Below are 25,447 nucleotides of genomic sequence, written 5' to 3' on the forward strand. Positions count from 1 at the left end.
TAATGTGGAAGGGAGGAACAATTAGAGACGGGGCGAGAAAGTCGAGGCTGATTGAATAGGTAAAACTTTGTGTTTGTATTTGTGAGGAGTGTACACGTATTGCGATCGGGGGGAGGGGGGGGGGGGTCGACTTAAAACTACTAAAGATACAAAGGGGTTGTAGACATTAACGGTGGCTGATCACGCCTCAGCCCTTAGCGTCACTTAATTCTAACTTACAGGTACGCGCGGGGGGGGGGCGTCTAGGGCGACGGGGAGTGTGAGGGAGGAAGGGTCGGTATTGCGGGGGGGGGGGAGGTGTAGGGCGACGGGGAGTGTGTGGTAGGAAGGGTCGGTATTGTGGGGGGAGGAAGGGGAGGAGGTGCAGATCGGCTGTAGATTGCAGGCTAACCTGGTGTCGTCGGTGTGTCTTGGTGGCGGTGTTGAGGGGGGGGGGGGGGCGTCTGAGTTTCTGGTCTCTTCGGGTTCGTCGTTCTCTCTCTCTCTCTCTCTCTCTCTCTTCCTCTTTCTTTCTGGTTTGTCACGTCGTTCTTCCTGGTAAGACGCTGTCGTACTGCTGGCTGGCGCTCGGTTCAGCCGAGCGTCGGTGGGCTTCGGTTAGCTTCGGGTGTTTCCCGACGGGCCGGGACTCACCCGTTCGGCTCTTCCCCGCGGGTTTGGGGTTTGTTGTGACTTGCACTCTAGGGGTGCGTTCCACTAAGCGTTCACAACGATCACGCTCACGACCACAGTTTTTCCCGTTCCACTTGCCTGCGAGCGTTACTGTCATAAACCCAAGTGGAATAGATTATGGTTCGTTTTGAGCGTGGAGATAAATAATACAAATGGCGAGCTAGTGAAAAGAAAACAAAATATTGAAGAGGTTAAGTTTTAATCTGTAAGCCTTAAAAATAAACTCAAATAATTATTGATTACACTGCTAATCAGGGTTGTATTTAATTAACTTACGTTCAAATATTATTAAAATGTCTTTGACGGCAACAGTTGGATATTTAGTAATGCGTCGTAATAATGCTCCAGAAAGTAGTAGTTCATCCAGTTCAGATGAAGAATGGTCTACAATTTTACAAAAATATGATTGTGAAAAAAGAAAACTTCGACCACGTATTATTGATTACGATAACGTAATTTATCGTTATTCAGATGATGAATTCAAAAGTCATTTCAGGTAAATGGTTTCCTTTTGCATACCTATAACATAGTAAATTAAGAAAATTTATCTTATGTAGGTTTATGTTGTTATTTTTAGACTTTCAAGAAATACATTTAATTATTTACATGACTTAATACGAGAAGATTTAGTTCGACACGTTCCTGGATGCCCTACAATTTCCTCCTATCATCAATTAATGATTGCTATTTGGAAAATGGCTACAACAGATTCTTACAGGTTACATCATTTTAGAAATAAACTACTTAGTCTGATGTAGCACAGTTCAGAAGTATGTTACTAAAATTTGGCCTTTTAATTTTATGGTAGATCCGTCTGCGACAGATTTAACGTAGGACGAGCTACTGCCGTAAGGGCTGTACGTCGAGTTTGTCATGCTTTATTCAGAAGAGCCTCAAGATTTATACAATGGCCTACGGGAGATGGTGCTATTGAAGTAATGCGTGGATTTGAGAGAGCAAGTGGTTTTCCTAAAACAATAGGAGCCATTGATGGGACTCACATTCGTATAAATGCTCCAAAACAAAATCCAGTAGATTATATCAATCGGAAAGGATTCCATTCTGTTCAACTACAGGTATTTAATTACTATTACATTTAAGTATATTAATTTTGGTATATAATTTAATAGATTTACAAGGAGTTAAGTTTGTTTTGTAGCTGGTATGTGACCACAAGGCTCCGATAACCCATTGTTATGCTGGAAATCCAGGATCTGTTCATGATCAGAGTTTTTCGTTTGTCAGAAGTTGCAGAGTACTTGAACGATGACAATGCATTTCCTGAAGACAGTCATATTTTAGGTGATTCTGCTTATGAAATACATCAGCACTTACTTACTCCTTATCGAGATAATGGACATTTAAGTGAGAAGCAGAAAAAATATAATTATCGTCAATCAGCTGCTCGAGTTACTGTTGAAAGATGCATCGGATTATTGAAAGGACGAATGAGGAGCTTATTAAATTGTCTACCAATGGCAAGAGTCGATTTAATGGCAGAGTATATTGTTGCATGTTGCGTTATTCATAATATCTGTATTTTACGAGAAGATGAAATAACTATTATCACTATACCCAAACCTAATGACGAAAATAATGGTAATAATTCACGCGAAGTAAGACGTAATGCAGGAATTTTGAAAAGAGATATTATAATGAATTCTTTGTATTAATTATGATGATTAATTGTAAACTATGTTTCCGTTCGGGATGATAATTCCTTAGCACTTAAAATCATGAGAATGTAATGAAAGTTTCTTTGGCAGTTGAAAATTTTTTCAAAGAAAAAAAAATATTTTCACGGAATATGAAAATTTCAAATTTTCCAAAAAATTTGTTAATACCATAATAATCTTAAGTCAATAACAAAAATTGAACATAAAAATTGCACGAAATTGAATTTTGTAAATATGAAACTTTATTAATTATAATAACATAAAATGTATTTTTTGGTTTTTAATAAAAAAAAATACTAAATAATCGTGAAAAGGTTATAATCTAGTTTGTACGTAGAATTTGATGGTTTAAAACTTTTTTTTCAATTGAATTTAAAAATATTAAAACTTATTATTAAGGAATTATTATAACATTAAATGTACTTTTTGGTTTTTAATAAAAAAAAATACTAAATAATAGTACAAAGGATATAATCTAGTTTGTACGTATAATTTAATGCTTTAAAATTTTTTTTTTTTCAATAGAATTTAAAAATATTGAAACTTATTTATAAGGAGTATTTAAAATTTTTCATTATTTATTAGCTAATTTTTCTAGAACGTTGAGAAATTTTTCATCCATTTCCATTCGCTCTTCGTGTCTTTTATTTTTCTGTGCTTCGTGTTCTTCTTTTTGCTTCAGTCTTTTTCCTAATAAAGTGGCAACTGGTGTCTTCTTTGATTCTGAAATGAAATTCCATTTTTTACAATATTTTATTGAAACAAAGCTTTCAGACGGAATTAACCTACTTATTGAACATCCACTATCAGATCCTCCCATACTATCATTAGTTTCTAATGATTTTTTTGATAAACCCGTAGAAGATGCAACGGCAACTGGATCACACCAAGCTTTTTTGGAAAAAATCTCTTCCATTATCTAATAACAGTTAATGATACATTACGACGATTGGAAAGAAATAATGTCTGTATTATTATTAAAAAATTCGCTACATTTTAAAGCTAAGAATACTATTAAAGAATTTATACGAACATCAAAAAACTGCCAAGTCCTTCTGTCATTTCCTGATTTATTATTATGATCTTTAATAGATTTGTAAGTTTTTTTTAAGCTTCGTAGCTTTGAAGAACATTGTGGTCCAGTTACATCATGTCCTTTTACCTTCAATTCTTTGGCAACTTTTTCCCAAATGTTCTTTTGGGATATTTTTCCACTATAAAAATCTTTTTCCAATGCTCTATAAGACTCTAATAATAAAAAAAACACAAGGCGTGCTCCACCTATACAAAGAAGCTGAAATATAAACAAATGCAATTACAAAGTTAATTAACTCCGTTACATACTACATGTAATAATGAAGATAATTATACAATTGATCATTGTTTATGAATACCTTCGCTTTCTTGAGTTTCAGAGTTGGAATAAACAGTATCTTCTGTAGTGAGGAATTCTTGATCAATAAATTGATCTGTGTCAGCCTCAGAAAATTGAAGATTTTCATCAGTAAGATCAACAGACGTTGATGCTTGTGGTTGTTCGTTTAAAGCTTTATTCAAAAGTCGTGTCGCAAATTCTGCATCTATAATAAAGATAAAATTTTCATGAGTGAATGTTTGTAATATTTGTCATAGTTTTTTAAATAAAAAAAATCACAAAATTTCTAAACATCAGCTCACTTAGTTTTCATTCATAAAGATAGGTTATGTTATTGGGAATTAAGGAAAAATAAATATATTTTTATTCATTATAAGCTGTAATTAATTTTTTTACAATTGTTTCATATAATTATATTTACCTGTAGATGCACGTTGAGCATCTGCTGCAGAAACATCCACATCTACTAAAATATCTTTTTCCGCATTATATAGTGTCAATGTCACGGTCGCCATTTTTGTGACTTTTAGTTTTGAAAGTGCCGCTGACTTTTTCAACGCTCACTCCGACCCACCTTTTGAGATGGGTCGTTGTGAGCTTCGCGTGAGCGTTAGTCATGACGTCATGAGTGACGTTTTCGCCGCGACCACAACGACCGCGGTCGTTATGTGGAACGGCTAAAGGAGCATTTTGATCGTTGTGAACGCTTAGTGGAACGCACTCTAGGTGCAACGTCACAAAGTAAAAATCGTCTAACATTTGAATTGTTTATGAAAATTGGGATTTTCAATAATGTTCAACATTGCATTTTTTTTATGAAAGCTTATTCGTTCACCTTCCGAATGCACTGTAAATGATGTCTTTACGTCGAATAGAACCGGATATATGCGAGCTCCTTTTGCATCAAAATTGAATGATTGTCTTGTAACTTTCGAAAACAAACATAATTCGGACGAACACCAAAATGCGTGTCGATTCTTTTTACCTTTATTTCATGTGAAAAAAAGTATGAATAGATTGAAAAAATACGAGGTCATTTTTTGATTGACGTGACGTAGAATTCCTTATACGTATGTTGATATAGATATACATTCTTCATATTTCAACGAAAATTATATTCACCGGCGCGGCGTCCGTATTTCTACGCAATGCGATCACGTGACTGGTAATAGTCTAATAGCCGGTATTCATAGTCAGGTTCGATTTGCAGGACTGTCTTGAGGCAGCTCAAAGCATAGCTTGATCGGCTGAGAGCTCTTCCTAATACAGTCTCGAAAATAATACGTAACTATTTACGAATACCGGCCAGACGTCGTCACAGGTCATTTTAAATTGAAAATGCAACGAATAGCTGTGAGCAAATTCATGATATAACAACGAAAATATCATCAATCTCTTGGGTCTCACCACGTGGAGGTCGCTATCAAACAGAGACCCGCCTAACCCGTCCCTACCTCCCAACCATGATCGGGTTTGCACCAAACAAATACAAAATGGTAAAAAATTATATAAAATGGTAAAAGTAAAATTGAACTCGTTTAAACTTAATAAACATAATCACGAAATCTGTATGAGAAGGATCTCACAGAAATTAAATTGAAACAGTATAAGTGAAACATGACAGTAATCTTGATAAAGAAAATTGATGTAACAAAGCATCGAGCATTGTATACATTATATGGCTAAATAAATTCTATAGAAAGCGCAAACTATGCAAAGTAGTACGTCACGAGTGCAGGTCACAGATAGTAATGAAAAAATAGGCTATAGAATATTTACATAATATACAGGTATACACGCAGTCTGGTCCGACTGCAGAAAGTATTCCTGGAATGAATAATCAGATATATAATTATAACGATATGACTAGCAAATTTTTTGCACAGTAATACATATAACTAACTAAACATAAATAACAGAAATATTGCACGTAAGCTATATACAAAGCTATTATATTTATGTACTGTAACGCAAAATTCTGTTACCCTCGGATGAGGACTTACCGTTGACACTTTGGCGCGATTCTCTACTTATCCGCAATATCAAACTATAACAAAATAATTACGTTGGGCGCCAGACGCGTTAGCGTCGATTTTCAAACAATAATGCAAATCAATAAAATTAACACAAAACCGTACAAAAGAGATAAATAGAGAACCCGTTGTATGGCTGGCTAGGCACAGGTACGATCGCGTACATCCCGGTAGAGTGGCGGAATTCAAGGCAGCTAACAGTAATTCCAGAATTAACGAAAATAACAAAGTAAAGAATAAACTCCAGTCAAAAGGGAAGATGAACGGGTTAATCGATCATATATTGTCGAGAAGGTTACATGAGTGAGACAGGCAAATAAGATGGTATCGACAGCGGTAGTTAATAAAATAAATAATCGTTGTTCACAAAAATATCGGTAGAATAGCAGCAAACGGTAGCTTTAACACGAGAGACGGTAGCTAACAGAGAAAAATAGACGTAGGTCGAGAGATGCGATATAATGCAAGAGTTGACTTAAAACTACACGTCACTGGGCGACGTGATCTTACCCAAGTTGCAAATGACGCTACGAAAATTATTATTCTGTCAATTGGAACGAGAGAACTTTACTGCGATCGGTATAAAACAACGTATCGATAGTTCGGTAGATGATACGACAAATTTACCATAAATTATATCCAGTATGAGAGATTGACATTCAGTAACAATTTACCAAGTCGGCAAACGATCGACTAGATAGCCTTCGGTAGAATTATTCAGAAACGGTAGATTCGACAATTTAGAATTATTACGTACTTGAGGAATTAAATAATGAATTCCTAAATATAACTTTTGAGAAAATACAAAATACAAAATTATGAGAGTGAAAGAATTTTGGAGAGTTCACAAAATAGAGAAATACACTAAAATACACCGCAATACAAAAGAATAATTCACAGAACTTAATTTAGCAAAATACGGAGAAATAAATAACAGGCAAAAATAATATAAAATGGTCAATAGTAACAAAGAAAAATGCGGTAATATCTAGGGGTGATTCTACGCTCGCTTGTACTCCAAGGAACTCGATATACGATACAATAGGCACAAAAATAAATAAAAATATAATAAGCGATAACAGAAATAAAATATAAAGCACACTACTATTACAAAAAGAGTATGGAATAAAATATGAAGCCAATAGGGCTCAAAATACGATAGAAAATACAGAAGCCGCATAATAGAGATTCACAAATAATCAGAAAAATCATAAATACAAGAGAAGTAATTATTTGGCAGTTACGAGGTCGCTCAGATACGAAAATAATAAATTACTGAAATCATGCAGCCACACGGCGGCTTACTGCAACTCTGGGCCGCGGACCATGATTCACAGAAAACTGGCACCACAAGATGCAACCAAGAAACAATAAATATAATATTAATGACCGAAATCATGCAGCCACACGGCGGCTTAGTGCAACTTTAAACCGTGGACCATGATTCACACAAAGTCGATAAATACCAGAAGAAAGAATAGAAATTATGAGCAACTTCGTAACGGTACAATTCAAAGGCAAAAGCCTTACCTTAACGGTTGACCTCAGGCACACAAACTGACTCTATTTTAAATTAAACTTAGAATAATAAAACGAAAGTAGAAAGAAAGGAAAGGACTTGAATTTATAGGAAGAAGTTAACGGTAGTACAATGATCGAGAGTGGGGAAAAACAGTAGATACGATAATGGTAGAATGAAAGGAAGAAGGATCGGTAGCTGAAATCGAGAGGATAATCGGAAGGATGCGGAAGAACGATGCTGTCACTCAGCAGGTCAAGCGTAGAATAGCAGGTCGTAGTTCAGCTCGCCGATCTCGCGGTTGTCGTGAGGTGATTCTTCTTCTTCTTTGATTGGTGGGTTGACCCCCACCGCAAATAGGCCATCCCCCTGTGGCGAATATTGGTTACTGCGTGGTCATACGTTTTCCAAAATTACCGCTAGATGTGGTGTAATGTGCTGCTCGCGATTTCGTCGTTGACACCAACTCGCACGGTTTCGTAGTCGCTTCGTTTTACAGTCCAGGCTGCCTATCATCGGGGACTTCTTTGGCAGAGGCATACACAGGGTGCCTCTCGGTCAAAGTTACCGAGTGGAGAGAGACGCCTCATTGTTCACCTCCACCGGCTTTTGCACAGACAGTAGCTAGCTGCCTGTACCTGAGGTCGTGCAGTCAGACGGTTGGCCAAACCGTGGACCACGACCCACGCAATTAGTCCCTGCCGATAGGAAGGCAGCGTCGATCCTCAGAATGATGGCTTTATCACCCTGGACGTAGTGGTTTGGGGTCGGTCCGGCACCAGGCCGGTAAGTCGGAGGATGGCAGGCTACGGTCTGCCCTTCACGCCATCCTTACGGCATCCGATAGAGCTGGCGGCTGGTTCCTCTTCGAGGAACGGTGCCCTCGGCCGCCGGGAGGATTTTTATCTCCCTGTTCACCGGCAGTCGAGGCGATACGGAAGGTTCGGGTGGATGCTACCCCAGGTGTATATAAAGGTGCACCAAGGTAGCCAGTATAGTCTGATGAGACCGTCGGTAGGCGAAGTCGTCGAGAGCTGCTAACGGTAGCTAGTGGTCCCTTGTTGGTCGGAATCGTTGTCGTCCAACTACCTTGTTAGCGTGCGCCGAAGCGCGAAATAAAGAATTTACAAAAAAGAATTAGTTAAAAGTAGTTATTGCCTATTTTGTATCGAGTTCGGTTGGAGTACCCTGCTGAGGACGCGTAAACTAAAAATAATAGCGGTTGTGTGTCCTTGTGACGGGCGATTCTGAAATGCCACGTTACAGTACATGTGTACATATATTTATATTACAGTTTTTTATCGTCTGTCGGTCGTGAATTTACTGTTTCTTACGCGCGGCCTTATCTGAGCTCCGATGATTTGAGGGGGTTCGCGGATTGAGAGTTGTCGGGCGCGTCTAAAATCTACGATCTCGGGTAACAAACAAAAGTAAAAGAAATCCGCTAATTTATTCTCCATTTTTTCGGTCCAGAATTTATCGTCACGTTTTATTTTATCAAAAATCAATCCCTTTGGCGTCCAAACTATAAAATGGCACCACTTCCTATTCGTAATATGTAGAAGACCTTGGACCTGATACATGTAATTATGAGAAAACTCTAACTTGGCTTTTCCACCGATTATTTTCGTCTCAAATATTAATTCTGTATCCCAAAAATCTATCGAGCGAGCGTAGCGAGCGAGCAAAATTTTTAAATGTTCAAGCGAAATCCCACAAAAAGTACTGATACCCCCAAAAAGCACCTCTGGTGCAAAAACCATTCGCCAAGTATATTAATGTGACAGCCACCCACAAAACAGCCACCTACAAAACTGTCATCAAATCAGATACTGCTGCCAAGTATAATTTATTTAGAAGCTAATGATGATTTTGATATACTATAACTAATGACGACAAAAAAAAATTGAAATCAAAATTGAAATTGAAAAAAAAAAAAATAATTTTTATTGAAAAAAAAAAATTGGAGATAGTGGTATATGGCGGGCTTTTTCAAAACAAGCACAAGAAAATACAAGTCGAGCTATATCAATGTTGTAATGGCAATATAAACATGGGCCCGCCAAGTACCACGTACTCCAATTTTTTTTTTTTTTATCTAAATTTTTGTTTTTTTTCTTCGGATTTCAATTTTTTTTTTTTTTGTCATCATTAGTTATAGTATATCAAAATCATCATTAGTTTCTAGATAAATTATACTTGGCAGTAGTATCTGATTTGATGACAGTTTTGTAGGTGGCTGTTTTGTAGGTAATGCGTGCATTAGGGTGGGCCAAAAAAATCGACTATTTTTTTTTCACTTGGTACTTCGAAAACTTGGTTGGTAGAGACCTCAAAAACATTTTCTCCGAGTATGAGCTCTTAATTTTAATAGGAAGGTCCTCCGCCACGCAGTTTTCTATTTTTTTCTTATGGTGAGGATGAAAAATACATATCTCGGTATCTACTATTTATAAAAAAAAAACATATATCATATTTTCGTAGGAAATTGAATCCTCTACGAAAAAGGTTCCTTACAATTTTTTTGTATACCTCACTGTTCAGAAGATATTCACTGTCAAACTTCAATGCGCACTATTTTTAACAGTTTTTTGTTAATAGTTCAAACAATTTCAATTTAATTCGTGAGTTTCGGGAAAATTTGTACAAATTTCAGTTTCTGTCGTCGAAGTAATTACTATAGAATTGCTCTGTTTCAAAAACTTTTCGTAATTTATAATTTTTTTAGTATTTTTACAAATTTTTTTTTTTTACATTTTGAAATCCCAATCATGCCCTTAATTATTTTTATTGCGTTTGTTCAGAGAACATTTTAGAACTTTTTTTCACAAATTATACGTAAAATGTTTTGCTCGAGAGGATGTTTGTTTTAAATCCTATGGCTTTGTCTGTTTGTCTTGTGTAACTAACGCCACTGTCAAAAATAGTGTGCATTGAAGTTTGACGGTGAATATCTTCTGAACAGTGAGGTATACAAAATATACAAAAAAATTGTAGGAGACCTTTTTTGTAGAGAATTCAATTTCCTACGAAAATGTGATACACATTTTTTTTTATAAATAGTAGATACTGAGATATGTATTTTTCTTCCTCACCATAAAAAAAAAATAGAAAACTGCGAGGCGGAGGACCTTCCTATTAAAATTAAGAACTCATACTTGGAGAGAATGTTTCTGAGGTTTCGACCAACCAAATTTTCGGAGTACCAAGTGAAAAAAAAATAGTTGATTTTTTTGGCCCACCCTAGTATGCATGTATGATTACCCCAGAATTACGTCAAGTTTATTTCTAAAAACAAAACGCGCGTATTTTAGTGGCCTAATACGTACGCGCCGTATTCACTTCGTATGGAAAATTCTGCCAGATACCTTGTAATTTTACCTTGGATACTTAGGTAGTCACAATAAGTGATGAGAATATTCCTTATGATCGACAAAGTGTAAACACTAATGCAAATTGCCCAATAGTGATTTCGATCATTTAACCTGAACACGTAACAAATTGATGACATATTTTAGCGACTAATGCAAACCAAGCTAATACCACACGTCACAATGCTTTCTAGTTTATATTTTCGTATGTATAAAAAACTTGAGAATGAATTTATACTGCTATCATGAACAGCAATATCGGCTCTTGAAAGTACCTTCTTAGATTAAAGCCCTGCGATTGTTCGTACTCAAGTGATTGAATCTCGAAGTCGGAGAGGATGCGACATCAATCATATAAATAATTCGATTTAACTAATTTTTTCCTGAAATTTGCCAAAATCTTTATGCCGGGTCGTTTCTCCTTCTTCAAAGACAGGTTCCTTCTCTTCTTAGCCATCGCGGGAATAAATACTGACTCGAAATAATAAAAAACACGGTAGAAAAACACAAGCAAAAATCAAAGCGCGGAACACTATCCACGTGCCGAGCGACGAGGATTCGAACGAAGGGAATTGTAGTGGGGGGGTTTGAGTCTACTCTCATCGCCTGTAATTTGCATGGTCGCCGGCCAACGCGGTCGTGGCGCTAGCAGCCGCCCGCCTTTTGCGCGAAAAATTTGCTGTCTTATGCTTCGTGATTTTCCTTCTCATTGCCTCATTTTTGAAGATACTTAGATTCTTAAGGAGTCATTTTGAAGATAAAGAATAGATCTGTGTCGCCTCTTTCGCCGAATTTCGAAAAAAAATTCACTGTCCGCTGTTCTCACTTCAAAGATAACGTACTTTCAAGTACGTTTTTCTCAAATCTGAAAGCGAAATCGAAAATTCAGCAAAAGAGGCGACACAGATCTATCCTTTACCTTCAAAATGACCCCCTAAGAACCTAATTATCTTCAAAAATGAGGAAATGAGAAGGAAAATCGTGAGTCTCTGTTTGCGCGCGCTCTTCGAGGCATAGGCAACGCCCTTAAAAGTCATATTAATTATCTCGAATTATTGGCTGCATTCATTGGATTGCAAATTTTTTGTAGAGACAGACGTAATTGTGAGTTGCTACTTCGGATTGATAATACTACCGCAATTTCGTATATAAACAGGATGGGTGGTATTCAGTACCCAAAATTAAACCAAATAGCTAGACAAATTTGGCAATTTTGCGAACTGCGAAACATTTGGGTGTTTGCATCGTACATCGCGTCAAAAGAAAACGTCGATTTGACAGATTTGGCATCGCGAGCGAACAACGTTGATACGGAATGGGAATTGGTGCAATGGGCATTCAATTGTATTACAAAGAAATTTGGCAACATAGAGATAGATTTATTTGCGTCTAGCGGGAACAAAAAATGCGAGCGGTATTGTTCGTGGCATCCGGACCCGGAGGCATTTTGCGTGGACGCATTTACAGTAGACTGGAAGCAGTTAGCATTTTTTGCATTTCCTCCTGTAGCACTTATCTTAAAAAATATTCAAAAAATAAAAAATGACCAGGCACAGGGTATACTAGTTGTTCCCTTCTGGCCCTCACAACCATGGTATCCACTATGGAATACCATGTCACTGGGAGAGCCAATAATATTTCCACCGGATAATAATTTATTATTATCCCCATGCAGGACGATTCAACACCCCTTGGCGTCAAAGATGCAATTAATGGCAGGAGTATTATCTGAGAGGCTTACCGGAGACAGGGGTTTGAAGACGAAGCGATTACGATAATAGTCCAATCTATTTCGGAATCAACATTGAAACAGTATTCGAAACCGCTCATGGAGTGGGCTAGTTTTTGCGGAGATCTCAATTACGACATGTACAATCCAGAGATAAAGATCGTAGCTTCCTGGCTATGCAATAAATATTCAGGCGGTGCGGCGTTTAGTACAATTTATACTTGTAGAGCTGCTTTATCTTTAATTTTAGGTGATAGAATAGGTAAAGACCCTACGATAAGTAGGTTACTTAAGGGTATTTATAACAATAGACCAGCAAAGCCAAAATATGATAGAATATATGATCTAGATCCTGTATTATCAGAGTTAGAGAAATTATATCCTCTGGAGAGATAGAGTCTACCAGAGTTGACTGATAAATTAGTAGTCTTATTAGCATTAATCACGGCACACAGAAAACAAACAATCTCCTTGATCTCAATAAAAAATGTAATCAGAAAAGCTAGAGGATATGAAATAGAGATTCCTCAGAGAGTAAAAAATTCCAAATCAGGAACGTTTCAACCATTACTGCTTTTACCGGAGTTTACAAGGAAACCCGAGTTATGTATTGTGCAGACTCTAAATAGATATTTAGAGGTAACAAAAGATTTGCGTAAAGAGAGCGATAAGTTAATCATTACGGCAAGAAAGCCTCACAGGGAGGCATCCAAAGATACCATAAGTAGATGGATAAGAGCATTTTTAGTTAAATGCGGAATAGGCAAAGAGTTTGCTCCGCATAGTTTACGTCATGCTGCTATGTCAGCAGCTTTGAAAAAAGTAGTAGATTTAAGTGTAATTAAGAGTTTAGCCGGATGGTCTAATAGGTCTAATGTCGTTAACCGTTTTTATAACAGACCTATTGTCCCAGATAGAAGCGAATTTGCAGAGGCAGTAGTGTTAAGGAGAGAATCAATAACAAATTGTTAATTTGTATTTTGTAATTTTGTATGAAAAGTTCATATTGTTCAGAAGAATGTATTCAGGTTGCAAAAAAAAAAAAAAAAAAAAGATCTTTTAAATGTAGGAACCAGCTCTAAACATCTACCTAGTGATCGGAGAACGAGACACGAGGCATAATGGACGGATCAAGCGAGCCCGCCGAAGGTGGGCGAAGCTTGATCACGATTATGCCGAGAGTCTCGTTCGAAAGATCACTCCCACCCTTAAACGCATATGAGAAGTATATGCATATATCGAAAAACCTCATATCAGTTTTTTTCCCCACCCAAGATAAATTTTAGCAACAACAAGGCATGCAGGCAACAAAACTCTGAACTCATGACGAGCGCGAGCGGGAGCATGAGCCGGCTAGCTGATTGGAAAAGTTTTAGATGCTGAAGCTTGTGGCGGCATCTGCGTACTCTAGCGGTACTACCTAGTGATCTTTCGAACGAGACTCTCGGCATAATCGTGATCAAGCTTCGCCCGCCTTCGGCGGGCTCGCTTGATCCGTCCATTATTTTCGCATTTGAAGACAGATGACTGGGAAGCATTTATAGAGAGAATGGAGCTTTATTTTGTCGTAAAAAAACTTGACGAGGATAAATGCCAGTGGCTACGTTATTGACGCATTTTGATGAAGAGGCGTACATACTCATTGGAAGTTTGTGTGCGCTAGAAAAGTCAGGTACGGAGAAATTCGTCGACATAGTTAAAATAATGACAGAACACCTCAACGCTAAGCCATTGGAGGTAATGGAGAGATGCACGTTTTACAGTACCAAACAAGGGACGAACAAATCATTCGCCGAATTTGCAGCGCGACCACGAAAATTGTCACTGAATTGTAATTTTTCGGACTTGAAGGTAGCTCTGCGCGACCAATTAGTGTGTGGCATACATGACGAGTCGACGAGGGTCGAGTTATTCAAATTTCATTTCATTTCTTTAATTTCTTCAATGCAAAGATATTATTTCATCAAAACCTCATATTCTGATAACGGCGAGTTCCACCCCTCCTGGCAAAAGTCACGTAGAGACCAACAATGATCCCTAGTATAAGGTTCAAATTTGTTTCTTATAACTGGTACCAAAAACTGAGATAAGAGACTGCTGAGCCAGTAACAGCGGGGCTCAGCCTAATAATACCTCTCTTTTTCAGGCAAAATTATCATTAATATTTAGCATAAACTATTCATCCACTGTGAACTAATTTAAAATAGATTACCTATTAGGATGTATGGATGAATGTGTGAACATTGTATGTAAATATCTCTTGTTCATACTTTTAATATGTCACTGACGAGATTGAGAATCGTCGGAACACCGTCGAAGAGCATGTAGTAACGCTGACCGTGTGGATTTGGGCACCGGGAGGTCGCCCTCGCACCTCATTGGCTAATTACCGTTGGAAATTATTGCAACTGCAGCTTCTTGGACCCTCAGGCCCAAGCAGCCACGTCTTTCGTCTGTCAAGTCGCGAAGTGCGTGGGCGTCTATCCGGATCAGCCCTCTCGAGCAAGAGTAGCGTTGGAAATTTTTAGTTGTGACTGGCCGAAAGTCTCGCGCTAATTCGTCAAATTCGAGCATTCAGTTATTCTGTTAGTTGCAAAAGACTCACGATCTTCCACGTTTCCATCTTAACTGTGCTTCACTAAATCTCATTATTTCGCGAATAGACATTTTTATGCCATTCCGTTTTCTTTAATTAAATCAACTTCGGCCCTGATTCAACCTGAATCAGGTAATATTAAGTGCTATTAATAATAACCAGCTACATTATTATCTTTAAATAATAATCGTTAGAATCATTTTCAATATATATATTGAAACGTTTCGAGTTTTGTCACGATCGCCAATGAAACGATTCGTGTTTATTTATCCGCGGAATACCTCGGGGATTTCATAAGTAATATGAAAGATAGCGCTGTGGTTTCGCACATACTCGAATATCGTAATAGTTTTAGGAATTTTCTGTCTCGTGATTGGAACGGCAGGATTCGGTCTCTGGACAGGGCAGGAAGGTGGAAAATAATTACTTGTTAATTCTTTGGTGAGCTCCTGGAAGAGGTTGCTAGAGTTTGACCGTTTTGAGTAGGTTTTCGAGGAAGCCTCAGAAGTCGTTTCATCACTCTCATGTGCTATGGCACGAGTGGAATGAACCCATCATTACAGGCCTTAGGAACGGTTGAGGGTCAAACTTGTTCTGTGGTTGTGAGGCAAGCCACAGAATAATCGCAACGAGCGATTTACTCGTGAGGCTAGAAATTTGTTTTCTGAGAGGAAATCTATGAGTATTGTTTATCTTACATTCCCAAGAAGTGGGGTTTCTGACAGAAAAGAATGTCGTGAATTTGATTTTCTTATGATGTTAAGAAATATTGTTGAGAGGTAGGAAGCAATTGGTTTTTCTTCTTTGGTTTGATAAGATTCGTTTTGCGCACGGCAAGACAGAATATTGTTGACGCGATAGCGTGGCGGTCAGAAGGACAGTGTATGACGATGGGAAATCGTCATTGACAAGTTATTATTTGGTATTGACATTAATTTGTTTTGCAGACGGCAAGACAGAATATCGTTGATGTCATAGAGTGGTGGTCAGAAGAACGGGAATTCTACGCAATTATGCCTATATCAAGACATCCTGTCGCAGTGCAGGAGGCTTTGTATAGGTTCAGGGGCCCTACCTATGGGTCAGAAGATTCTGAGACGATCACCGTATCTGAGTTTAGACGTCAGACGCAATGCTGGGCTTAGTTCAGATACGGCTCCCTAGTACCTGAGGCCTTTTATCAAAAGAGACGAAATTCGTTAAGAACGTTGAATACCCTCCTTCGATTCGGAGTGGTGTTCGAGGGCTCTCACAGTGATGAGTCCACGTCGTGGGATCGTGGGTTGTATCGGCTGCTGGTCCCTCGCTGGGATGTGGTGGTCCGCGAAACAGATATGCGGATGTGTCCTGAGTCGGACGAATTAGTGATCTACTCGGCCTGGTATTCGATAGCTGATGAATGGGTAAATAGATGTCGAGCCACATTTGTGCTCGACTTTTATACCTGCTAATCGTCGAGTTTAGCAGATTTCGGGAACAGTGATTGGCCGTGCCCCTTGAAGAGGGAGCATGGTAAATCGCGTGGTCTGATTGGTTTATTGGTACGTGGTGGGGTTTACCGCGTATGTCGCAAGTTTTGGGCTTGTAATCGGTAAGCATAGTATTGGGAGTTCGGGTTGACCGTCAGGTGCCGGCACGTCGACGAGGCGTCCCGTCACAATATTATATATATTGTAACGTGGCGTTTCAGAGTTGCCCGTCACAATGGCACACAACCGTTATTATTTTTAGTTTACGCGTCCTCAGCGGGGTACTCCAACCGAACTTGAAACAAAATAGGCAATAACTACTTTCAACCAATTATTTCTTTGTAAATTATGTATTTCGCGCTTCGACGCACGCTAATAAGATACTCGGATGACAACGATCCCGACCACCGAGAGATCGATAGCTACCGTTCCTAGCTCTCGACGACTTCGCCTACCGACGGTCTAATCAGACTATACCGGCTACCTTGGTGCACTTCTCTTGTTACTGGGGTAGCAATTTAGGCTGATTCAAAAAAAAAGGCTAATTTTTTTTTTTCAAAATCCTCACACAAAAACTTCCGAGAAGGTGTGAAAAGACGCCTGTAAAAAGCAAAGCCCTTAATATTATTATTAAGAGGTCGCGCATCGGGAATTTCTATTTCCCGTTCAAATAACACAGGAATATATTTTTTTAAATTTTGCAATTTCGTATTTTTGCAACGGCTAATTGAATTAGCGGACCAAAGCATATTTTTGTAGGAAATTTGACGCTCTACAAAAAAAGTCCTTACAAAGTTTTCGATAGTCACACTCCTTCAAAAGTTATTCGAGGTCAAAGTTGAACTTACAAAAAAATTCAATGTTTTTTTTTTTTTTCGATGATACTATGAATCTTTTCTCATTATTTTGTTATAAAGAGGATAGATTTCGGAACAATTACATTTTTAAATAGTCAAGTGTATCAGTTATGGATTCTCCATGATAACATGTTTATTACTTAACATCGCATTTTCGTAAGGTAACTTTATATTGACTCGATGGGAAAATTAATGATTGAAAAAGCCCAATTAAAGTAAGATATATTTATTAAATATATCTTTATAACAAAATAATGAGGAAAGATTCATAGTATCATCGAAAAAAAAAAACATTGAATTTTTTTGTAAGTTCAACTTTGACCTCGAATAACTTTTGAAGGAGTGTGACTATCGAAAACTTTGTGAGGACTTTTTTTGTAGAGCGTCAAATTTCCTACAAAAATGTGCTTTGGTCCGCTAATTCAATGAGCCGTTGCAAAAATACGAAATTGCAAAATTTAAAAAAATTTATTCCTGTGTTATTTGAACGGGAAATTGAAATTCCCGATGCGCGACCTCTTAATAATAATATTAAGGGCTCTGCTTTTTACAGGCGTCTTTTCACACCTTCTCGGAAGTTTTTATGTGAGGATTTTGAAAAAAAAAAATTAGCCGTTTTTTTTGAATCAGCCTAGGTAGCATCCACCCGAACTGCCTTGACTGCCGGTGAACAGGGACATAAAAATCCTCCCGACGGCCGAGGACACCGCTCCTTAAGGAGAAACCAGCCGCCCGCTTTATCGGATGCCGTTAGGATAGCGTGAAGGGTAGACCGTAGCCTACCATCTTCCGACTTACCGGCCTGGTTCCGGACCGACCCCAAACCACTACGTCCAGATTGATAAAGCCATCGTTCCGAGGATCGACGCAGCGTTCATGTCGGCAAGGACTAATTGTGTGGGTCATGGTCCACGGTGTAGCCAACCGTCCGACTGCATGACCTCGGGTGTAGGCAGCCGGCTACTGCTTATGGGCTATTCCGCGTCAACCGGATCAGTCATCTCTCAGATATTTTTTTAATTTGGCATGTGGATTGTGTAGGGGGAGTTAGATTTTTGTGCCAAAGCGCGAATCTCATACTGCAAAATTCGATTTTTTATTAACAATAACAAATTAGACTCCCATTTTTTTCAAAAATTCATAACTTCGGCAAAAAATTAGGTACAATATTTTTTTTTTTTTCAAATTACGCGGAAAGCTCCATAGAATTAAAAAAAAAATACGAAATGTTAAAAAAAAGTTGTTATCAATCGCTTATTTAACAATTAATTTTTCAAAGATTTTTAAAACAGTGACTGACACCATCAAAAAATTTTTTTTAAATTCTGACATGTTCCTTGAACTGCACTACATTCTGTGAATTAATTCCAGAGGGGTGTTTTTCTTCGTTTTCGAGTAAAAAATCATTAAAGGTGTCGATGCGCATGAAATTGCGGCGCGCCGAGTCTCTACGTAACGGCGGGCGGCCGGTTGTCGTCCACCGCTACCCCGCGGTGGCGTCGCAGCGTTATTTTAGAGACATTTTCACGATGTAGGACATGATTGAAGAATCTGAAAAAAATACTGTACCTTCACAAGGCCTGCTCAAAGCGATAAGTGAAGTTTCAAGAATGTGTTTTTCACCGTTTTTTTATTACAGAGATTCAAAATAACGGTTACACATCATGAGAGTGCACATAAATGATAATAATTACATAACTTGCTACTTATTTTAAAATAAAAACACATTCTTGAAACTTCACTTATCGCTTTGAGCAGGCCTTGTGAAGGTACAGTATTTTTTTCAGATTCTTCAATCATGTCCTACATCGTGAAAATGACTCTAAAATAACGCTGCGACGCCACCGCGGGGTAGCGGTGGACGACAACCGGCCGCCCGCCGCCGTTACATAGAGACTCGGCGTGCCGCAATTTCATGCGCATCGACACCTTTAATGATTTTTTACTCGAAAACGAAAAGAAACACCCCTCTGGAATTAATTCACAGATTGTATTGCAGTTCAAGGAACATGTCAGAATTTTAAAAAAATTTTTTGATGGTGTCAGTCACTGTTTTAAAAATCTTTGAAAAATTAATTGTTAAATAAACAATTGATAACAACTTTTTTTTAACATTTCGTATTTTTTTTTAAATTCTATGGAGCTTTCCGCGTAATTTGGAAAAAAAAAAAAATATTGTACCTAATTTTTTGCCGAAGTTATGAATTTTTGAAAAAAATGGGAGTCTAATTTGTTATTGTTAATAAAAAATCGAATTTTGCAGTATGAGATTCGCGCTTTGGCACAAAAATCTAACTCCCCCTACACAATCCACATGCCAAATTAAAAAAATATCTGAGAGATGACTGATCCGGTTGACGCGGAATAGCCCAAATACAAAAGCTGGTGGAAGTGAACAATGAGACGTCACTCTCCACTCAGTAATTCTGACCAAGAGGCACCGTGTGTATGCCTCTGTCAAATAAGTCCCCGATGATAGGCAATCTGGACGGTAAACTGAAGCAGCTATTAAATCGTACGAGTTGGTGTCAATGACGAAATCACGAGCAGCACATTACGCATCATCTAGCGGTAATTTTGGAAAACGCATGACCACGCCGTAACCAATATTCGCCACAGGGGGATGGCCTATTTGCGGTGGGGGTCAACCCAACCAATCTCAGGGAAGAAGAATCACCTCACGGCAGCGACCAGATCGGCGAGCTGAACTCCGACCTCCGTCTATTCTACGCTTGACCCGCTGAGTGACAGCACGAATTCCTGCATCCTCCCGATTCAAGTCACCAATACCTCTTCCTCTATCGCTATCGTTTATATTGTAACGTTCTTTGACGTTACGGAAATAAAATATGGATTCGCGAGTTAAATTATCAAGTCAAAATCAAAAGCGTGAATAAAATGTTGTGAAAAAGCTTTAATTGCGTAACATGTGTTTCTCGTTTAAAGTCTGAAACAAGACTGTTTTCACAATAATGTTGGTTGACGCAGCAACCTTATTTTTTTGAAAGACATAAGAGGTTTATAAACGTCTTTTATCTACGATGACTACTAGATCATTAAAAAGGGGGCAAAACGGGTGATTTCACCCTTTGTAACACTACTCCCCCTCGAGGAAAAGAGTCGTCGCGACTCGGGAAAGATGAAACAATCATAAAAGTGATCTAGCAGTCAGTGCTCAAAGGTGAGTTGGAGCTGTGGCTCTATAAATTTAAAGAATCCCTTTTTTACTATCTGGCATTTGCCCACAGTCTCAAGGTAAACCACAGAAAACCTTGAGCAGATAGTTGAGCGTTGAATAATTTCAAAAATTCATGTGCCTTGTTTTATAAAGGTAAGTGTTATTGAGTGTTATGTGGCTTCATGAATTCGAAGTTATGAGCATCGGTCCAGATCGATGTCGAAAAGAAATCCAATCCTCTTTCTGAAGGATTGCCCAAACGAAACAGGTTCGGGTGAAAATATCGAGGCGGGAACCGAAAATTCCAGGACCAAACAGGATAGAAACAGACTCCTTTTCACAGGAAATAGGGAAATAGATGGGTGACTGATCCTAATCTTCTTAAGAAACAGCTCACCCTAGAGTTTTGGAAGGACAAATGTGAGTGATGGTATAACAATTCAAATTCACTAAGTGAATCTGGGAGAATACACTAATAAAATAAATTAAATATGTATTCAAAAGAAAAGAAACGATCTTATCTGAAACTTCCATGCATTTCTTCAGAATAAGGCCACCAGTCATCCTCAGGAATCGGGGAAAGATTGGATGGGAAAAAGTTGTGTCAAGGTACCTGAAAAAATGCTCACAAAAACTGACACTTGAGGTTAATAAAATGTGAAAATCAAGCAATCGCTTATCGACCTCGAAAAATAATCGTGGGTCTATTCACATTAATAAACCAAAGCCTATCCGACACAGAACTCGATTCCGGAGAAGAAGTTTCTAGAAGGAAACAAAACTCTTAGGAAAACAAAAGGTCATTTGAAAACAAACAACTTCTTATATTGAAAACATCAGTTCGTTGTTGTTCTCAGGCCAGCACGGACGCCGGCCGGGGCTTTCTTCCCATATTCCCACGTAAAGAAAAATTAATTACTCCAAAACTCCCGTGAAGCTTCACTGTTGCCCGGCACTTCGTCGACAAAGTGCCAGCCAACTTCTACGACCGGCACGGCCGCTCTGTGCGAGGAGCGGCAGCCAACCGCGAGCCCGAAAAAGGTATTTGACCAGGACTCGACACTGATCGACATGACAACGGTCCTTGGAGCCGCGCTGAAATCCGGCTCCTTCTCAATGATAATAAATGTAAGCTCTTTGAAAAGTTTAATAATCAAAAGAAATAATTCAATTCCAATTTGAAAGATCAGAAAAAGAGCAAACCCATCTTAAAATCATTCTCTCTTATTCATGGAGCAACGCTTGAAGCAACATTTGGTTCGACGCATTAACATCGAGCTGACCAAAACCCGACTTCGTCTAAGCGTCATCTCGCCTCGAACCTACAAAATGGAGACCAGCTACGCAAAATATTGATTGCAAGAAAATGAATTTTTAAAACATAACCTTTCATAATCTTTATGTTTTTTTTTTTTTTTCAATGAAGAAAATCTATTTTACTATTTATTTTTTATGTCTTTTACTTAATTAAGTGTATCCCTTAATAAAGCAAGTATAGGTTAACTATATGCTATCCGCATGTCAAGGAAGTACAAAAATCTTCAAAAACTTGATCGTCCGTAGATTCTGCATTTATAACTCAGACAGGAGCCGATGAATAAGAAAAGGTTTGTTTGACTAGCCAATCTTCATGAAGCTCATGAATAGTTCTGAGTAACTCTGAAGAAATGCTCGATTCCTCCTCACGAGAACGGGAACTAACTCGAGCAAAAGAAGTTTCTGGGGAAACTCGCAAATAAACAATCAAATCTACTCTGAGCTCAGACGAGCGAATGAGAAGATCGAAATTTTTCATCAATAAATGAGATTCGAAGTCGCGAAAATCACCTAACATTCGACGAGCTTCTACAAAACAATTGCTACTGAATATCGATCTTTCCATCACCTCTCCAGGCAATGAAGTCATCTGAAGATGTCTATCTAACATAACCATTTGAGCGAAATGCTGAAAATAATAGCAATAAGGATCTGGGTCCTGATACATCAAATCTAGAAGATTAATTCCAGCTACATCTCGATATTCCTCAAGAGGTTCTAGAAGTGTACAGACCTGGCGATCTGCTAAAAACCTCTTGGTGAAAGTTGTTTTTCCGCATCCGATATTCCCTTCTATAATGATCGTAAGCGGTCGAGTTTTATTTAAACGAATTCCAAAAGGCAAATTCTTCTCCCAATCGATGACCGACTGTAAAGAAGGTCAAGTCGATTTCAGTCGTCAAGGGTGTTCGTTTGAAGATCTAACCTGAAAGGATGTTCCTGGTCTTGAAGAGACTGTTCCAGATTGATCTTCTTCAAATGGAGCAAGACGATCCAAGTGAACCACTTTCTGGCGCAAATGAGGAGATCTTCGGTTTCTATAAACAACATCGTTTATCCGGTTAACCACTAAGTAAGAGCCTTCCCAATTTCTTTGTAGTTTTGGACATCGTCCTTTCTGTCTTCGGGGTTGAAAGAGCCAGACAGAATCTCCAGGATTAAATTTTAAATCTCAGGCTCGAATATCATAACGAGTTTTTAATTTATCTGAAGCCATAGAAATTCTATTCCCAGCAAAGTGATGAATTTCTTCTAAACGTTGTTGTAATAAAAAGGCATAATCTGTTTGATGCTGTCTTTGCACAGGAACAGGGCCTTTCTCTGAATGTGACGGAAGTCGAAGATTTCTTCCAGTAAGCATAAGGGCTGGCGTCTGCTTCGTCGTCTCATGAATTGCAGATCTGTAAGATAAGAGGAAGAAAGGGATCCAGGAGTCCCAGTCTCTCTGATTCTGCTCTACGAAGGACGACAAATACCATAGTAAGGTTCGATTCAGACGCTCTATCATGCCGTCAGATTGCAGATGCAAAGGAGTCGTACGAGTTTTTCTAACCCCTAAAATCTGAGTAACCTCTTTCATTAAGGTTGACTCAAAATTTCGGCATTGATGAGTATGAAGTTCTAGAGGAACTCCGTGTCTACTGTGACGTTGCACCTAGAGTGCAAGTCATAACAAACCCCAAACCCGCGGGGAAGAGCCGAACGGGTGAGTCCTGTCCCGTCGGGAAAGACCCGAACATAACCGAAGCCCCCCGACGCTCGGCAGAGCCGAGCGCCAGATTCAGTACGAGCACGGAAGTAACAGCAGCAACACCTGAGCAGCCCAGCCTAAGAGCGAACGAGAGAGAGAGAGAGAGAGAGAAAGAAAGAGAGAGAGTCACAGCCACACACCGATACACCCAGCTACACTCAACCACACCGAGGGAAAGAAAGAGAGAGAGTCACAACCACACACACCGATACACCCAGCTACACTCCACCACACCTCGAGACACCCACACACACGCCGACGACACCAGGTTAGCCTGCATTCTACAGCCAATCTGCTCCTCCCCTCGCAATACCAACCCTTTCTACCTCACACTCCCCGTCACACTACACCCCCCATCCCCTCGCAATACCAACCCTCCCTACCTCACATTCCCCGGCACCTCACACACTCCCCCCCCCCCCCCCCCCCCCCCCCCGCGCGCGTATCTGTAAGTAGTATTAAGTAACGCTAAGGGCTGAGGCGTGATCAGCCCCCGCTCAAGTCTACAACCCTTTTGTATCTTTAGTAGTATAAGTCGACTCACCCCCCCCCCCCCGATCGCAACGCATGTACCACCTCCCCTTTATTATTTTTTCTTTTCTCACAAAATACACACACCAAGTTTTACCTACTACATCCGCCCCGTCTCTAATTATCTCTCCCCCCCCCCATTATTCGTGTGGACTCAAAACCCGTCACACTACAAATAAACTCTTTAACAAATGCCTGTGCTACAGTGAAGGCTTCTTGATTAGCGAGAGGGACCACTTCAGGCTAATTAGTAAAATAATCGGCAATAACCAAAGCATATTTATTTCCAGAATAGGTTATTGGGAAAGGTCCGAGAATGTCCATCGCTATCCTTTCAAATGAAGCTCCGACGTTGTAAATTTGAAGAGAGCTTTGTCCTTTCGCTCAACGTCCTTTCTTTGCCGTGCAAATTCGACATCTTCGACACCAATCTTCAACGTCTGTCCGGCAACGGGGCCAAAAGTAGATGTTGCGAATTCTGCCCAGAGTTTTATTTGAAGCGAAGTGTCCACCTGCAGGAGAATCATGATAAAGAGCAAGAATCTCCGGAACTCGTGCCCTGGGAACCAAAAGTTGCCACCTGATTTCTTTCAAGTCTGCAGATTCCCATTTTCGGTAAAAAATTCCATCAATCAAAAGGATAGAGTCCCATTGAGCCCAATAAATTTTCAAATCTGGCTCGGCTAAAGGTATATCCTGCCAGTCCGGGCGAGTTTCCGCTTCTTTCCAAGACTTCACTTGAGTCGAAGTGTCATCCTCTTGTTGCGATTTTCTCCATTCCTCCTGGTTATTTTCGAGAGAAATCTTCCGTATTATAAGAGAGGGGTCACGGTTTTTCTCTAATCGTGCACACTGTTTACTCTCTGGCATTTCCTCACAGGGTCTTCGAGAGAGAGCATCGATGTTTTCATGATGAATTCCTGCTCGATGACGAATAATAAAATCGTACTGACCGAGCCTTTCTAACCATCTAGCTACCTGACCGTCGGGAGATTTGAACGAAAGTAGCTACCTGAGAGAAGCATGATCTGTACGTATCAAAAATCTCCTACCGTACAGATAATGGTGAAAATGTACTACGGTCTTGACGAGAGCTAAAAGTTCTCTACGAGTGACACAATAATTCCTCTCAGTTTTACTCAAAACTCTGCTGAAATAGCTTATCGCTCTCTCCTGACTTCCCTGAAATTGTGACAGAACCGCGCCTATTCCTGAAAGAGAGGCATCTGTATCTAAAATCAAAGGAAGTTCGACCTCTGGATAAGCTAAAATCGGCGAAGAAATAAGATTTTCTTTTAATTTCTTGAAAGCCTCTTCGCATTCCGGGGTCCAGTCAAAAGGAATCTTGATTCCGGTCAAGTGATGGAAAGGTTT

The 25,447-nt window shown here is 39.1% G+C and overlaps 2 protein-coding genes across 4 annotated transcripts; one reads left to right on the plus strand and one right to left on the minus strand.

Moving 5' to 3' along the window:
• Positions 1 to 687: 687 nt before the first annotated feature.
• On the plus strand, positions 688 to 2,170 carry LOC124294459 (protein ANTAGONIST OF LIKE HETEROCHROMATIN PROTEIN 1). 3 transcript variants are annotated; one of them, XM_046739550.1, is made up of 4 exons: positions 688 to 1,168; positions 1,250 to 1,390; positions 1,481 to 1,748; positions 1,975 to 2,170. In XM_046739550.1, the coding sequence occupies exons 1-4, from the start codon at positions 966 to 968 to the stop codon at positions 2,035 to 2,037; spliced, it is 675 nt and encodes a 224-aa protein (XP_046595506.1). In that variant the 5' UTR covers positions 688 to 965; the 3' UTR covers positions 2,038 to 2,170. The 3 variants fall into 3 exon arrangements, with proteins under 3 accessions (XP_046595506.1, XP_046595507.1, XP_046595508.1); XM_046739551.1 differs by having other exon boundaries at positions 1,918 to 2,080; XM_046739552.1 differs by lacking the exon at positions 1,975 to 2,170 and adding an exon at positions 1,820 to 1,843.
• A 752-nt stretch (positions 2,171 to 2,922) lies between these two features.
• Positions 2,923 to 4,077, minus strand: LOC124294783. Its single transcript, XM_046741860.1, has 5 exons — positions 4,026 to 4,077; positions 3,743 to 3,928; positions 3,382 to 3,642; positions 3,138 to 3,267; positions 2,923 to 3,071 (listed from the first exon to the last, which is right to left on the minus strand). Exons 2-5 carry the CDS (start codon positions 3,848 to 3,850, stop codon positions 2,923 to 2,925), a joined length of 648 nt encoding a protein of 215 aa, XP_046597816.1. The 5' UTR covers positions 3,851 to 3,928; positions 4,026 to 4,077.
• Positions 4,078 to 25,447: the final 21,370 nt, after the last annotated feature.

This window comes from Neodiprion lecontei, chromosome 5, assembly GCF_021901455.1.
Source record: "Neodiprion lecontei isolate iyNeoLeco1 chromosome 5, iyNeoLeco1.1, whole genome shotgun sequence".
Taxonomy (NCBI): domain Eukaryota; kingdom Metazoa; phylum Arthropoda; class Insecta; order Hymenoptera; family Diprionidae; genus Neodiprion; species Neodiprion lecontei.